This window comes from Notolepis coatsorum (genome assembly GCF_963971535.1).
Source record: "Notolepis coatsorum genome assembly, chromosome: 17".
Lineage (NCBI taxonomy): Eukaryota > Metazoa > Chordata > Actinopteri > Aulopiformes > Paralepididae > Notolepis > Notolepis coatsorum.
In genome coordinates this window covers 38,769,150-38,786,438 of record NC_140181.1, presented here as the reverse complement: position 1 = coordinate 38,786,438, position 17,289 = coordinate 38,769,150, and the positions used below count along the sequence as shown (strand labels likewise).

Sequence of the window (17,289 nt, the reverse complement as noted above, 5' to 3'; positions counted from 1 at the left end):
GTATGTTTGTCTGTTATTTTAACTTCACTGTTTTTTTATACTTCTTGTTGTTTATCTTATTCTTTTCTTAACCTTGTCGTTTAACTGCCTTGCTTACTGGGCATATTCACTATAACTGCACCATGTGTGCCACTGTTTTATATTTCATACGTTTACATTGTTTGTCTTGTTTTTAACTCCACTGACAATTTTGCCAAGATCATTGTTTTACTCTTGACTGTTCTGTTTTTATTATTATTATTATTATTATTATTATTATTATTATTATTATTATTATTATTATTATTATTATTATTATTATTATTATTATTATTATTATTATATTTACATACATACACAGAACGTTAGGTGAAAGGTAGACAGGAGGGCACCCACCTGTACAACCAGCCGGGGGAGGCCACAGGTCAGCATGCCTAAGCTAAAATGCCACGTCTGGGTGGTGCTGCGCCGCGAATCTGGCCTCCTCAGCATCAGTGGTTCATAGCTGGGTAGAATGGGAGTTGATGAAGAAGGGGGGAATATCAAATACAAGAAAATGTTGATTTGAACTAATCATCCATTTAAAATGTAATACTGTTTCTAAAGTGATATAATTTTTTTGGGAAGTGGATACGGACAAGCTAGCCTTGCTGTTGGCCAATAACACCTCTTCCGGAATTTTAAGCTAGGCTAGTGGTCCGTATCTGCTTCCATTAATTTGCAGCCGGATAGCTTTCTACTGAACTGAAGATTGTTCTTTACAACAATAAACATCACAATTTGTGAAATGAAAGTTGCTCTACAACTGGATACAATGCTTAATCATAATATTCTTTTGCATAATTTTCCATTTGTAAATTGAACTATTAGTAGTAATTCCTCAAATGTTTCCATTCAATAAAAAACGTCACCAATCAAATACATTTTTCGAACCTTTCTTTTTATCATCTGGTAAAAGAAGACAAGTGAGCGTTACGGACCTGTTGTCAGTGACGGCTGCCAGCCCGGCGATGTCCAGCACCAAGGAGGAGTTCAGGGGGCGTGGCTGGGCTGGTTTGCTCTGCGGGGGGGAGGAGCCTTCGTGACAAAGCATGCCTGTCCCCGTCATCCGCCACAGCTGGGAGCGCTTCCCAGGTTCCTGGAAGACACAATGGAAGAATGGATGGGAACTTAAGTGGATGGGAATATAGTGTATTATATTAGGAATAGTCCTAGTACTGGGTTATACCCCCTTCTCCATGATCTATGTCTCAAGGATAACAAAAATGTATCTTTAACACTTTGATTGCCATGGTTAAATTCATGATATACCATCCCTTGCCAGCTCTATTTAACATGGAGAAGTTCCCCTTCTTTGCAGGGCTATAACTTTTTAAATTCTATTGCTAGATTGTCCTATATGTATTGTTCATGGTGTAGCAACGTTAAACTTTTTCATTCACATATTCATACTAAAATACGGTCTTCTAAAGTATAAGTATGTTTTCATCTCTTTCTGCAGCTTTCTCCAGAACGTGATTTATAGCCCCAAATGCATTATATTGATGATCAAATACAGTTTGGTAGGAATCTGTGCGAGATCAAAAATTTCAACTGGACGTACTTCTAGAATTTACTACACGTCATCTGATGTTGACCGGATGGGCGAGGGGGCGTTTATAATTCCGTGGGCAACGTTATACCATTCATCTAATGTGGGTCATATGTTCATCATAGCAGTTTATATCGAACACGGTAATACTACACGCTAAAACTCACCCCAGTCTCCTCGGGCCGTTGGGCGATCAGCGTGGAGTAGACAGTTTTCAATTATGGGATGTTGAAATGCCTGATCTATTTCCAGGTTGTATAATAGTACCGTACTTTTCGGACTATAAGCCGCGGCTTTTTCCCCCATTTTTCGACCCTGCGGCTTATATAACGGTGCGGCTTATATGTGACTCGACGTGACCAAACCCGAAAATGTAAAAATCAAAATATAGCTTTTTTGACTGCATTGAAATGTTATTTATCTGTTCCCTTATTTGCTAAACTTAATACAACTTGTAAATGAGTTAATTCTTGTTATTTGTCCGACAGTATTGTGTCCCAATGCTAATTGCATATGGTAATTAAACATTAAAACACCTGCGGCTTATAGTCCAGTGCGGCTTATATATGTACACATCATTCAATTTAGCTGCTGCGGCTTATAGTCAGGTGCGGCTTATAGTGCGAAAAGTACGGTATATACGTCCAAATCATGTTGTTTTTTCGAGTTATTTCCACCGATCGATGTTCACTGTGTGAAGACAGAGTCTCTCTAACATTAGCGAGTGCCCGGACCCCATATGGAGTGAGTCCTGCCGGTTCAAAGGTTGACATCCGGTTTCGATCTGCCGATCGGCCACCAGATGGCGCTCTTGAACCGCTAGAGGGTTGAGAGGAGATCAGCACTGTGTGTCAAGGCTGCGGAGGGGAAATATGATTTCGATCACAGATTTTTGAAATATTGATATCAAAGACGAGTTACGGCGTCCTCGGCAACTTGAGCATGGCGGGGAATGACGAGTTCCGTTTTTTTCGGCAGTTAAAGTGTTAAAGGTGCTATAGATAACATGCCACTAGATGTCCCACTAGAAGAGTACCAGCCTGTCAGCATGTCTCAACTAGCAGCACGTTTATCCAATCAGGTGCATTTCGTGTATCCAGCCATACGCTATCCTGCCTTGAAAACATCTCACGTAGTGTTCTCTCAAAATTGGTTGGTGCAGCTAAACCCTCAAGCTGCTTGCTTGACCCTCTTCCAGCAACTCTCATTAACCCTTTATCTGCCAGGGATTATTCTGATCTTATACTGTCCTCTGCCAGCTCTATTTGTCTATGGAGATGTTCCCCTTCTTTGCAGGGCTATAACTTTTTAAATTGTATTGCTAAATTGACATTACTATGGCCCATTCAACATCAAGTATCTATCGTTTAGGATGTAGCAACGTTCTACTTTTTCATTCACACATTCATACTAAAATATGGTCTAAAGTATAAATATGTTTTTATCGTTTTCTGCAGCATTCTATAGAACGTGAGTTATAGCCACAAATACATATATTAGATCATCAAATGTAGTTTGATACCGATTGACGTCCGATAAAAAATTTCAATTGTACAAGGTCCTAAACGTCATGCCTCATCATCTGCTGGTGACCGGAGGGGGGGGGGGGGGGGGGGGGGGGGGGTTATAAGTCCGTGGCCGACGTTAAATGATTCATGTAGTATGGGCGATATATATATCAGAGCAGATTATACGGTTAATAATAATCAAACACGCTGAAACTCACCGCGGCTTCCTCTGACCGTTGGGTGATCAGCGTGGAGCAGAAATATCGCTATTATGGGATGTTGATATATGCGATCCATTTCCAGGTTGTATAATACTATATGCGTCCAAATCATGTTGTTTATCGAGTTATTTGCAACCGATCGATGTCCAGTGTATCAAGCTGGAGTCCCGCTAGCGATAGCGAGTGGCCGGACGAAATATGAGTGATCACCACTTCCGGCGCGTCACTTCCGGTTTTGGCGATTCGCCGATCGGCCACCAGATGGCGGTCTTGAACCGTTGGAGAGTTGAGAGGAGATCTACAGGAGATCTCAAGTCTCCGTGGGTGAATGATTGCCATGACAGATTTTTGAAATATTGATCTCAAAGACGCTGTACAACGTCATTGGCAGATTACGCATGGCGGAGAATGACGTGTTAAGTCGTCCTTGGCGATTAAAGGGTTAAAGAACTTCTCCCAACTTTAGGTCCCACCCTACTTAACATCTTTAACACTTCACTGTCTACTGGCGTGGTGCCCTTGGCCTTTAAATCAGCCATTATTAAACCGCTACTTAAAAAAACGAACCTCGACCCCCTAATTTTGGAAAACTACAGACCTACAGTATCTCCAATCTTCCCTTCTTATCCTAAATATTAGAACGGACAGTCGCAATGCAACTTAGTGACCATCTATCAAGTAACAACCTTCACAAATCTTTTCAATCTGGCTATAGAACCTTCCACTCCACCGAAACTTACCAAAGTCACAAACGACTTACTGCTTTTTCTTGATTCTAACCTAACCTCTGTGCTCTTATTACTTGACCTCAGTGCAGCCTTTGACACTGTTGATCACTCCATTCTTCTGAGTCAGCTCAAGAACCATGTTGGCATTCAGGGATCTTATTTAACCAATATAACACACTGTTTGGTCTATAATGATTTAACATCCGAGACCTTCACAGTGAAATGCGGTGTCCCACAAGGCTCTGTCCTGGACCCTTTGCTATTTTCCATTTATATGCTACCCCTTGGCAATATCATACGCAAATTTGGTATTAACTTTCATTGCTACGCAATTGGGGAAAGTCTGGGAGTGTTGTATATCTGGATTTTATGGTGGTTTTGTTTTTGTTCTTGATCCGTTGAGGTTTCTTCTTGACTGTGCAACCCATGGGGGCAATACCTTGTGATCTGGTGTGATCTTGTGATAAATAATAATTGATTTGGGGTAAAGCAATACTTTTATTCTAAAAGCTCTGTGGATGTATTCTTTAAAATGTATTAGTCTACTCTACAGTATAAAGATTTAATCTATAGCATCTTTAAAGGGACCATACTAGTGTCATTTACCAGAGATTGTCCCTGTCTGTAACATATTTTGTGAGCATAATGTATACAGTCTGTTGTGTTAGATATCAGCCTACCTTTCACACTGCCAATGATGTTGAAAAGGGGTGGAAACATACTACATGCAACTTGAAAGTCGCTAGACACAAGTAATTCACCTTGTGAAAACAACGGCACCTTCACGTTTGCTAACAATATCATATTACTCTACTAATCTTTGGCAATGGTGAGAAGACAAAATGACACTGGTATGGTCCTTGGATAGGCTGGGTGTGAAGGGGCAGTGGTACTGGTACCTTCTTCTTGAGGATAACCCTGTGGGTCTTGGTCTCCACGTCCAGCACCAGCTCAGCACAGCCCACCAGCCGTTTCTTCCCCATAGGTCTCTTACCAGCATCCCTGTATCAATCAAACCATTCTCCTAAATCACTTCATCTTACAACTACATCTTACAACTACAACATACAGCAAAACAGCTATGGATTCATTTCAAATATGGATTAAGACTTAGAGCTTCCCCCTCTTAGTCAGTCAACTAATGTTTGGTCTTAGTTGACTAAGTCTTAGTTTGTCGATTAGCAAATCTTTTACTGTATTTATTTTATTTATTTATTTTTTATAATTTTATTTCCTGAAAGATAATTAACCCATTCAGTGCCAACCACAAGTATAGTCGGGTTAACTCGCCATGCGCTGAGTGCCAATCACGAGTATAGTCAGGTTTTAATCGTTATTTCTTTTATTAGCGATATCCATAAATTTTTCATCCATCCAGCCTGATGTTATCATTGGGAATGGGTCTGAGCTCGCAAAGGGCAAATACCGCCACCTATCATCTCCCAGATGGTATTGCACATCATTGGATTGGATTGGCTGGGACTGTGCATCAAAAAAATAAGTCCGGTCCAGGTTTTACTTCTCGGGCATGCAGCTGGATACTATTGCATTGAGTCCCCCCACTGGGAGCATCGTGGATCATTGTGTTTTGGACTATAACGTTGGATCAATGGACACGATCGATATTTGGAATGGCGATTGGAATCGGATTCATCTTTTTGCATGACATCAGATGTGAGGTAAGGCCTTTATGTTACGAATCTTGGGGTATTCAGATGTTCCTTTCTCCACCATCGGAGCGTGTGTGTGTGAGCTTCGCGCCGACCTAAGTACGGAGAAGCGATTTTTCAGACCCCGCTTCTCTTCGTACATGAGGACACATATACTATCGATAATCTAGCGTTTATTTGAAAACTATTCATAGATAAGCCGAAAAATGACAATGTGTTTTGTGTATTCCACTAAAGGGCTATTATCGTGTCTTTCTCTTGAATTACTAGAAATCTCCAAAACTATACTCTTATTCAAAACGGTATAAAACGGAAATGTACCGATGAAAAAACAATCCGTTTCGTACATGTTGACTGCAAGCAAGTCATTGATAAGCGACGGGTGTATTAGACCCATAGCCATAATTTAAGATATAGTTTAAGCGTTCACAAATATCCCCATCCTCCCATTGATTAAAGCGGTGGCAATCTAGACCTAATTTGGTCATATGGGCGTGGCTCTAAATTAGTTAATGATAAGGACATCTGTGGTAAGCAAGACATGAACACATGGGAGGTCTATAGATGTAAAGAGGTCCTTCTGTAATAGCTGTATGTGGGAAGCATCATTTTGCAAATGTGTTGATTAAATCAACTAATCAACAAAGCCCTATAACTATTAGTCAACTACTGTAAGTCAAGGCCAGCCTATGACGTTACTTCAGGGGCACAATAGTTCCTCACATTATTATTGTGCCCCCTAAAGTAATTTGTTACAAAAATATGTCACAGCTGTTACTACAGAGTCTTGAACTTCATAATTGCATAATATACAAAGGTAATGCCAACATCTCCATCAACAATAACGTAATCTTATTGTTTGATCAGTATTTCCCATACATAGGCTATACTTATCTAGGTAGATTAAGACCTGCCCAGGTAGAAATTCTTCAATCAAGACGGTTAATGGTAATTGTGGTAAAACCGTAAAAAAATTCATATCGTGACATCCCTAGCGTCAGCCTCAGTACCAGGCCTATAATGCTACAGTACGTACTGCGAGAAGGTGTACGTGGCTGCGATGTAGATGAAGTTCTCGTAGTACAGTTTGTTGTACTCTCGGAAGAAGTTCATGTCGGCCGTGACCTCGGAGGAGCCGGCACCCTTGACGGTGAGGGTGAGGTAGGGGGGCAGCGTGGGCTCGTCACAGGCCAGGTCCAGCACCGAGCCGGCCTTCACCTCTGTGTGGAGCCGGATGTCAGCCACGCCGTGCTGCCAGAACTGGATAGGCACCTGGGGGGAGATATGTAGAGAACGTGTGACTTCAAGAACGTCATCAATTAATTTTTACATTCTAACATTTCTTATGCCAGAGATGAAATTGGGTAAAGGGGCGCCCTAGTGGCGAATCACGTAATTCGCTGCGTCGCAACATGGCCGACCCGGGTTCGATTCCCGGACCCGGCGTTCTTTGCCAAATGTCTTCCCCTGCTCTGTCTCCCATTCTCCTCCTCTCTCTCTCTCTACCGGACTGCCCGGTAGTAATTTTTTTTTATAAAAACAATAGAAATCTACAAAAACATAACTTGTCCGAAAGGACAAGTAACATTTAAAAGAAAGTGGGTAAAGGAAAATTAAATGTGAAGATGTGTACGGTATGTATGTATGTATTTATTTAGGGTATATATATATCTTTAGGGTATGTATATATATGTATGTATATATTTCTTTAGGGTATATGTATATATGTATGTATATACAGTATTTCTTTAGGGTACGTGTGCACGAAAAAACGTTGGTTGGCTATTTCTACGTCAAATCAAATGAAATTACCACGATTTAAGATAGTTTAGGCTAATCAGTTAGGTTTTACAGTTTTGTTATAGCAACTACTGTATATAACATAAATGTAAAAGATGGCAAAATGTGTTGTTTCACAAAGTCCTTAAACAATGTTTGTCTGCTCTTTTTGTGTGTCTTGCTTGTCTTTTCCGCATGCTTGTTTTGCTTCTAATGTGACTTCTTTGTGTATAGGTGCATGTGGGAGGCATCTTCATCTATACTCTTTCTTTACAATAATGAAAACAAGCTGGAGGACAATTTAAATAGCAACAACTTGAAGGCAGTGTGGGGCGGAAAGAGGAAAATATTAATGGACAGCAAAACAACAAGTCAAAGTCGACTATACAAATCCTTAGTCGGGGACAGGCCTAGAATGAACACAACACTAACTTATCATCTTTAGATAATAAAGTTTGAAAACATTGTTTTCACTTAAAACAGACTTGGTTATATGGTTATTCGTCTGTGGTACTCAATTGACACTACAGTTCTATGGCTAAAGATACAGTATGTCCTACTTAATACAGGTGTAGGACTACAGATATGTCCTACTTCAGACAGTTCTGACTACAGATATGTCCTACTTCAGACAGCTATATGACTACAGATATGTCCTACTTCAGACAGCTATATGACTACAGATATGTCCTACTTCAGACAGTTATATGACTACAGATATGTCCTACTTCAGACAGCTACAGTATATGACTACAGTATGCCCTACTTCAGACAGTTCCGACTACAGTATGTCCTACTTCAGAAATGTTGTCGATGCGGAACGGTGGAGGCAGCTGGTCGGTGTCGCTGAAGCAGATCTGGTAGGTGGCTCCTTTCAGAGAGATCTCCGCCCGCAGGAAGAAACACTTCCCCAGGGTGTCCCTGACAGAACAAAGCAACAAAACAAAACTCAGGCCTTGTACACACACACTTTTTCTAAACATGTTAGTGCCGTTTAGGGATTGTACCTGCTACTGCTTGTGTATAAACATACTGTGTTCGAGCCAATAAGCAATACCCGCTGAATCACGTGACTGAGTTGCCCCCTACTAGCGCTGAGTTGCGGCGCTAAAAAGTACAACAGGGCTCTATGGAGAAACCATGACAATCCCCTGACTAAAGGTATAATGGAGCTCTATGGAGAAACCATGACACTCCCCTGACTAAAGCTCTATGGAGAAACCATGACACTCCCCTGACTAAAGGTATAATGGAGCTCTATGGAGAAACCATGACACTCCCCTGACTAAAGGTATAATGGAGCTCTATGGAGAAACCATGACACTCCCCTGACTAACGGTATAATGGAGCTCTATGGAGAAACCATGACACTCCCCTGACTAAAGCTCTATGGAGAAACCATGGCACTCCTCTGACTAAAGGTAAAATGGAGCTCTATGGAGAAACCATGGCACTCCCATGACTAAAGGTATTAATGGAGCTCTATGGAGAAACCATGACACTCCCCTGACTAAAGCTCTATGGAGAAACCATGGCACTCCTCTGACTAAAGGTAAAATGGAGCTCTATGGAGAAACCATGGCACTCCCATGACTAAAGGTATTAATGGAGCTCTATGGAAAAACCATGGCACTCCTCTTGACTAAAAGTATAATGGAGCTCTATGGAGAAACCATGACACTCCCCTAAATGGCACTGCAGACCTCATGTTGATGTGTGTATGTATGTATGTATGTATGTATGTATGTATGTATGTATGTATGTATGTATGTATGTATGTATGTATGTATGTATGTATGTATGTATGTATGTATGTATGTGTGTGTGTGTGTGTGTGTGTAGTCGTCATTACGGACCTCATGTTGACATGGAAAGACTTGGGTTTGTTGACCTCAAAGCCCCCCGACCAGGTGCAGTTGGGCGTGTCCATGAGTCGAACACACAGCAGTTGGTCATAGTCATTCCTGGGCCAGTGGAACACCACGCTGGAGCCTGGCAGGGTGGAGATGTAGCCCTCTGGGTTGGCGGTGCCCTAAGGAGTAGTATGGAGGTTTCATTTAGGAACTGATGCAGTGCCACTATGACAACACGCCAGCGCTACCATGTGTTTTCCTGTTTGCAGTTAAAGCTTGAGGCCAGCTTAGAAACAGATGCATCATTGTCTAATACGTGATTGCTTGGTACTCTGATGGCTCTGTTCCTCTGTGTGTGTGCATGTGTGCATGTGTTTCCGCGTTCAATGTTAAACTATACCCTTGTTTTTTTTTATCCACTTTTTCTCCCATTTTCTATTTTTCTCCCATCCCAATTTCGTATTTCCAATTCTCCCCTCCCCTGTCTCGAACGTTGCTAGACTACGCCTCCCACTGGTCGGCTGCAGTGAGGACCAAGCCTTGCATCACGTGTCACCTCCGGTACACAAGGAGGCAGCTGTCGCATCTTTTCACCTGTACAGCGCGATCTCTCAGTGGCGAGGAGTAACGCGTGGGAGGCTCACGCTGCCCCCGATACTTCCTGATTCTGCTGTACAGGCGCACCAACCGACCTGTAGGAGTCGCTGTCCACAACGTCCAATCCCCACCCACCGGCTTTCCCACCCTCTAACACTGCCCAATTGTGTTAGTATGACGACCGGCCAAGCTGGTAGCAACGCAGAGAGCTGGGCTCGATACCAGCATCTCCTGCGTTAGTGGCGAGCGCCTTGCCCACTGCGCCACTCAGCCGCCAAACTATACCCTTGTATAGTTAAACTATAGCCTATATACGGACCACCCCATAGTTGAGACTCTGCACCAGCTTGAAAATCCTGGGGAAAGCCCTGAAAAATGTATCCAATTAAGTTGTTGTGATCACTAGAACTAAATTGGTGCTATAGCGCACAGTAGGACAAAAGGGGTCCCCCAAAATTGTGTATCACGTGTTCTTTCAGTGTGAGGACGCACAAGCATGCCCACATGCCCCTGTGCTTCATATTGATTGGTCTATACGATCTTACTTGAAAGAAAATGGACTTTGCAAAGGTTGTACAGTATGAGGTGTGAAATGTGAATGTAAAATAATGGATACCTTTAACACTTTGGTTGCCATGGGTTAAATTCATGATATACCATAGGTTGCCGGCTCTATTTGTCTATGGAGAAGTACCCCTTCTTTGCATGGCTATAACTTTTTAAATTCTATTGCTACATTGCCATTATTAGGGCCCATTCAAAGTCCTATATGTATTGTTCATTGTGTAGCAACGTTAAACTTTTTCATTCACATATTCATAGTAAAGTATGGTCTAATGTATAAGTATGTTTTCATCTCTTTCTGCAGCTTTCTCCAGAACGTGATCTATAGCCCCAAATGCATTATATTGATGATGCAATACAGTTTTATGGCAATCAGCGCGATATAAAAAATTCCAACTAGACGTAGGGCTGGGCGATATAACGATAAATATCGCGATATATTTTAATAATCGATATCGAATATCGAAATTTAAAAAAAAAACTTTTTTTTTTTTTTTTTTACCTGCAACAGGGCAGTTTTAAAACCAGAGACAGTGGACAGACTTGTCTTTCTTGCCTGCAACTTAAAGTAATGGCTTTGCTTGTCCAAATGACAATACTGACCAAATTCAGATTTCTTTTTCTCTTGTCCATTTATTTTGTTTGCTTTCTAATTTAAAATACATTTTGAAACCGTCTGTACACAGTAGGCTATGTGTGCTAGCAGAACTAGACTCCAGTCACGAGTCACAGTGCACATGTGCGGTGGTTTGTCCACCAAAAAAGCGCCAAAAGATCGAAAATAAACTAGCAGAGCCAGAACTGTTCAACTCCTCTGGAGCCACAGCCAGCAGAGAAGCCGGTTTACTTTAGCTTTTAAACCAGCTGCAGCCTGAGAACTGGAGTGTGAGGGGATGTAACACTAAAGATGGCGGCAATGACAAAGAATTGCTGCAAAATAAACATACATCTGTTGTTAAATTTTTTTATTTATTTTTATTTTTTTTATATACTTATAACAATTCGATAATTATCGATATCGAGAAATAAAATAAAATTATCATATCGTTATCGCGATATGATTTTTTTCCATATCGCCCAGCCCTAACTAGACGTACTTCTAGAAGTTACTACACATCATCTGATGTTGACCGGATGGGCTAGGGGGCGTTTATAATTCCGTGGGCAGCGTTATACCAATCATCTAATGTGGGTCAAATGTTGATAATAGCAGTTAGTATCGAAGACGGTAACATTACACGCTAAAACTCACCCCAGTCTCCGCGCGCCGTTGGGCGATCATCGTAGAGTAGAAATTGTATCATTATGGGATGTAGATTTACCCGGTCCATCTCCAGCTTGTATAATGGTATATACGTCCAAATCATGTTGTTTATCGAGTTATTGGCAATCGATCGCTGTGTATTCTGACGAGCTAGAATGCCGGGACCTATAGCGAGTGCCCGGAAGTAATACGGCCGTCCAGCACAACCTCTATGCCACTTCCTGTTAAGCGATTGCGCCGATCGGCCACCAGATGGCGCTCCTGAACCGCCAGAGAGCTCAGTGGGTCCTCCTGGTGGATCTCAGGCCAGCGGAGGGGACATATGAATCCGATCGCAGATTTTTGAAATATTGATATAAGGACGCTGTAAAGCGTCCTCCGGCAACTTGAGCATGGCCGGGAATGACGTTTTAACACGGCTCCTGGCAGCCAAAGTGTTAATTGTTCTAATGGGCAAATACTAAACAGCATGTACAGTGTATGGTCGCTTTCACACAGGGGCTGTTTGGTCCGGACTATCGGACCAGAATTCGATAGTCCGGTTTTTCGGGTTTGTGTGAATGTGCGTCGAACTCGGTCATCGGACCAAACACGCAAACTCTGGTCCGCCTGAAAACGTAGGTCTCGGTTCGCTTCATCGGACCAAACGCGGACCAAACGTAGGAAGTCACCTGATAAACCATCTATTATTACCGCGGCGCGGCATTCACTGCAAAACAAGCACACTGCATCTATCTATCTATCTATCTATCTATCTATCTATCTATCTATCTATCTATCTATCTATCTATCTATCGATCTATCTATCTATCTATCTATCTATCTATCTACTGTGCATCTTGGGGTAGAAGGAAGAAAAAAAACACAGCTGTTATTATTATTAATATTACCGCGGTGCTGCATTCACTGCAAAACAAGCACACTGCATCTATCTATCTATCTATCTATCTATCTATCTATCTATCTATCTATCTATCTATCTATCTATCTATCTATATATCTCTATCTATCTATCTATCTATCTATCTATCTATCTATCTATCTATCTATCTATCTATCTATCTATCTATCTATCTATCTATCTATCTATCTATCGATCTATCTATCTATCTATCTATCTACTGTGCATCTTGGGGTAGAAGGAAGAAAAAAAACACAGCTGTTATTATTATTAATATTACCGCAGCGCGGCATTCACTGCAAAACAAGCACACTGTGTAAACATGTCTCGTGGACAGACTTGGGGGGCAGAAGACCAAATAAAACAGCTGCTTGTGGGGAATGTGGGCACTCACAAAAACAACGAGGTGTACAAGTTGTTTAGCGAGAGGATGGCGGTAATGGGAATTATAATCGAACGATGGATCAATGCCACGTCTCTGCTACTATCACTATTCACGCAGTTTGTGTTGACGCGCATTTCACTTCCTGAAAGGGAGGGATCTTCACTCTCCATTGTGTCCAATAGATGAGCGCCCTTTTCGACCGCGTGACATTGTTCAGAAAGTTCGGTGCACCTGACAAATTGCTGTGTGAACGCAGGCGAACCAAATGAAGAATGCAACAATGTTGCAACTTCACCACCAGAACCGCACCGAGTCCACCAAAACTACATGTGAAAGCGACCTATGACTTCAAATACTGGTACTTGTTGCTAATGCACTTAAAAGGGGCACTTCGTCTAGTTAGTCTAGTTGTTGGTCAAAAACACATCTCCAGGAGTTTTAAGCTAGGCTAGTGGTCCGCTTCCATTAATTTGTGCTAAGCTAGTCTAGCTTGCAGCTGGATAGCTTTCTACTGAACGTACAGAGGAAATTGGTCTCCATCTTCTTGTCTGACTCTGGAGACGATGGTACGCACATTTCCCATAACGTTGCCATGTGTAAGACCAGTTAGCTTGTGACACTGTTTGTTCTTGTACGTTTGATGACTTGTCATACAGAACTTGTAAGTCGCATTGGATAAAAGCGTCAGCTAAATGACTAAATGTAAATGTACGTGTTTTAGGATTATTTGTTAAAAGGAACACACTTATTTACTATCTTCCCCAGAGTCAGATGAGAAGATCGATATCAACGCAATCTTTAATGTGCATCAGTTTTGGAGTTGTTGGAAGTTGTATTTCTTCATTTTTGATGGAGCCAAGTTAGTTGCTCCCTATTGCTCCCAGTTCTTGTGCTAAGCTATGGCTAGCTGCTCCCTACTGCTCCCAGTTCTTGTGCTAAGCTAGGCTAGCTGCTCCCTACGGCTTCCAGTTATTGTGCTAAGCTATGCTAGCATGCAATTGGACCACTCTCTGGGGCTATTGGACACACAAAGATGAAAGTGATACCAATCTTCTTGTCTGGCTGGGTGGCGCAGCGGACATTGCGCTCGTCACCAACGCATGAGACACCGGGTTCGACTCCGGCTGTCGGCACTGCCTCCGGCTTGGGCCAGCCGTCATACTAACTCAATTGGTAGAATTAGCGGGTGGAAGTCGATGGGTGGTAATCTGGACGTTGTGGACAGAGACTCCTACAGGTCGGTTGGGGACACCTGCACAGCAGAGACAGGAAGTGGCGGAGGTAGTGTGAGCCTCCCACACGTTACACCTTGCCAATGAGAGTCCGCGCTGGCAGGTGAAAAGATGTGACAGGCTGCCTCCTCGTGTACCGGAGGGGACACATGATGCAAGACTTCTATCCTCCCTACAACCGGCCTGTGGGGGGCATATGCGAGCAACGTTCAAGACAGGGGAAGGAATAATTGGCACAACGGAATTGGGATGGGAGAAAAATAGAAAAAGAGGAGAAAAAGTGGATACAAAAAAAACAATCTTCTTGTCTGACTCTTGGGGGGAAATGGCAAACAATTGTATTTCCCCAAATGTTGGACTGTTCCTTTAAGCAATAAATGAGCAGGCTGTATCATAATTTCTTCCACGCTTCATTCGATATCAGAAGATTACCACACCTGTCACTGCACTGTTACTTATAGCCAAAGGGGTGTAAAGGTACACGTATCCGTACCGAACCGAACCGTTTCAGTGTGTACCGTACCGTACCGAACGGCTGTGTAGTGTACCGAACGAATACAACGGTATGTTAACCGTTGTACTAACGACCGCCCACCGGGGGGTGTTTTTTTTCACAATCTAATATAATTATTATTCTTTTTTTATGTTACAAGTCGATTATTAATTTCAATATAAAATATTCGTTGACAGCCCTACAAGTACAATTAGTTACTGCACACTACATCACCCCTGAGTGGAACATGGAAAGCCAACCTTCCCCCACTGTACCGAAAACCCGTACCGAACCTTGACTTCAAAACCGAGGTACGTACCGTACCGTGGTTTTTGTGTACCATTACATCTGCTAGTATTGTTTTCTGTGAGATCCTAACCTCTTATTTGTTTCAAAAGATTGTGTGTCACAGATGTCTCTTCTCTCAGTGTTGATGTGATTGTGAACAGTTCAATCTCTCACCTTTCCCCTGGCGAACTCTCTCTGAGAAAAGGCCAGCTTGTGAGTGGAGCGGTTATCCAGCAGGTAGCGGGGAGCGAAGGTCACAATACCGGTGTCCATGTAGCGCCCCTTCCCTTTCCGTACGCTGATGCCTGAGGTGTTCAGACAGTCAATGTTTAATAACACAATAAGGGCTGCCCCTGACTAAAGATTTCCCTGGTTGACCAATAGTCGTCAATTCAAGCCATTAGTCAACTAGTCGTTGCACGTTTATGATATAATCTTTTTAAATATATATAATATATATACATATTTTTGGGCATCAGTAAACGGTTTGAGTTCCAAGGCTGAGAAAGAATGTTATTAGTAACATTGTTAACACTGTGCTACATTACAGAGAATTACAAAACTGTAATAATGACTTTTGGCTTGAGTTTTGACGCTAATGATGAACAGGAAACAGGAAGTGAGTGTTGTATCATCGGTATATCAACGACAATAGGTTCACTATGGCATGTTGTAAACAGGTGCCAAAGAGCTGATTTCCAGCCAACATGTGTAGTATTGCCCCATTGTGCTCAAAAGGTGTAACTTCATACTGAATATGTATAAAGCATTTAAAGTTTTATACAAGAAATTAGAAGAATACAGAGAAATTAGCAAGAGTGAGTTTACCTGCCCAGCAGAAATAGAGCTTTTGGACTTTTCAAGCTCATGCATGTGCAATAAAGGTTTTCCACAGATCCCCAGAGGCACCAGCAGCTTTAAAATGAATAAAAAAAGATAATAATAATAAAAAATATTTCCCAGCTTCTGATCGGCAGGAAGTTTTGAACAGAACCAAAACATCCGATTAGTTATTGATGCAGAGAGATGTTTTTGGCCAGATGGTGTTTCCGGGGTCACATGGGAAAGAAACTGAGACCACCATTGCTTCCAAAACCAACTGCCGATCAGAGGATTTCTTTAATTTTTTATTCTTTTATTGAAAGATTTCTTTTAAAGCACAGATTTCTTTTAAAGCACAGATTTCTTTTAAAGCTGCTGGTGCATCTGGGAGCCTGTGGAAAACCTTTGTTGCATGTGCTTGAAAAGTGATGCAGAGCCTGCTCTATTTCTGCTGGCCAGAATGGGCAATTTCTCCACTTCAGTTTATTGGTTTCATGATGTAAACAAGGATAATGAAAGGCAGAGTTGTGATAGCGGTGACTTGCCTATGTTGTAGATGAGGCCAGGTCTGTTGCCGTGCTGGATGACCTTCACGGCTCTGACGCCGCTGCCTCCGTCCAGAGAGAAGCCCTGGCACCAGCCTGGAACGCCGTCCGGGTGGATCCCTTTGCCGATCCGCATTGTGCACCTGGCACGGACCAAGAGAGGCAAGGACAGAGGAAAGACAGGGAGGAAAGAGGGATCAAAGGAGGATAAGATAAGATACGTTATTCCTTTATTGATCCTTGGGGATATGAAATTAGGGGCAGGTGTTAAAAATAAAAAATACAGTGTATGACTCCAACCCACCCATCAGACCAATACAAAACATACAAACAAAATGCAGTACCAAGGGGGACTCTTTGCATAGTGGTAGCTATTTGATGTTGTGGAGGAATCCCTTTTGTTTACCCCACACAATAGCTTAAAGGTGACATGCATTAAAATGTCTTTTTTGAGTCTCTAGCATTGTATTATAGTAATAGGAGTTAGTATCAATGTGTTTTTGTGTCTAAATACCATATTGGCGGATTGTCAGACCATTTCCTGCTCCAGTTAATTCGGTCATTCTGATTTGACTCGCAACGTGACGTCACGATGCGCAGGTGGAGTATTTTCATTGTAACCCGACACTTCCCCAAACGGGGTTTGACAGACAGAGAACAGGGAGAGGGAGAGATAGACCCTCGCGACAGAGCACACATACACACTGTGCCGCGCGCTACAGCTGCTCCCGAATCGAGAGAGATCACTGTGTAAACACTCTGCGTGCAGGTCCCCTTCTCTATCTCTCTCTCTCTCAATTCGGGAGCATAAGCTGTAGTGCGGCACAGTGAGAGAAGGGGACCTGCACGCAGAGTGTTTACACAGTTCT

The 17,289-nt window shown here is 42.3% G+C and overlaps 1 protein-coding gene across 1 annotated transcript in view; it reads right to left on the bottom strand.

Annotated features, from left to right (window-relative positions):
* The window catches only part of vps13d (vacuolar protein sorting 13 homolog D), a 200,101-nt gene that overhangs the window by 38,495 nt on the left and 144,317 nt on the right, over positions 1-17,289 (bottom strand). The window contains exons 48-55 of the mRNA XM_084334010.1: positions 16,421-16,563; positions 15,228-15,358; positions 9,333-9,508; positions 8,274-8,397; positions 6,734-6,969; positions 4,927-5,029; positions 960-1,117; positions 376-484 (exon numbers count right to left, since the gene is read on the bottom strand). Of these exons, the coding sequence (XP_084190136.1) occupies positions 376-484; positions 960-1,117; positions 4,927-5,029; positions 6,734-6,969; positions 8,274-8,397; positions 9,333-9,508; positions 15,228-15,358; positions 16,421-16,563 (1,180 nt within the window). The remainder of the gene's footprint in view (positions 1-375; positions 485-959; positions 1,118-4,926; positions 5,030-6,733; positions 6,970-8,273; positions 8,398-9,332; positions 9,509-15,227; positions 15,359-16,420; positions 16,564-17,289) is intronic.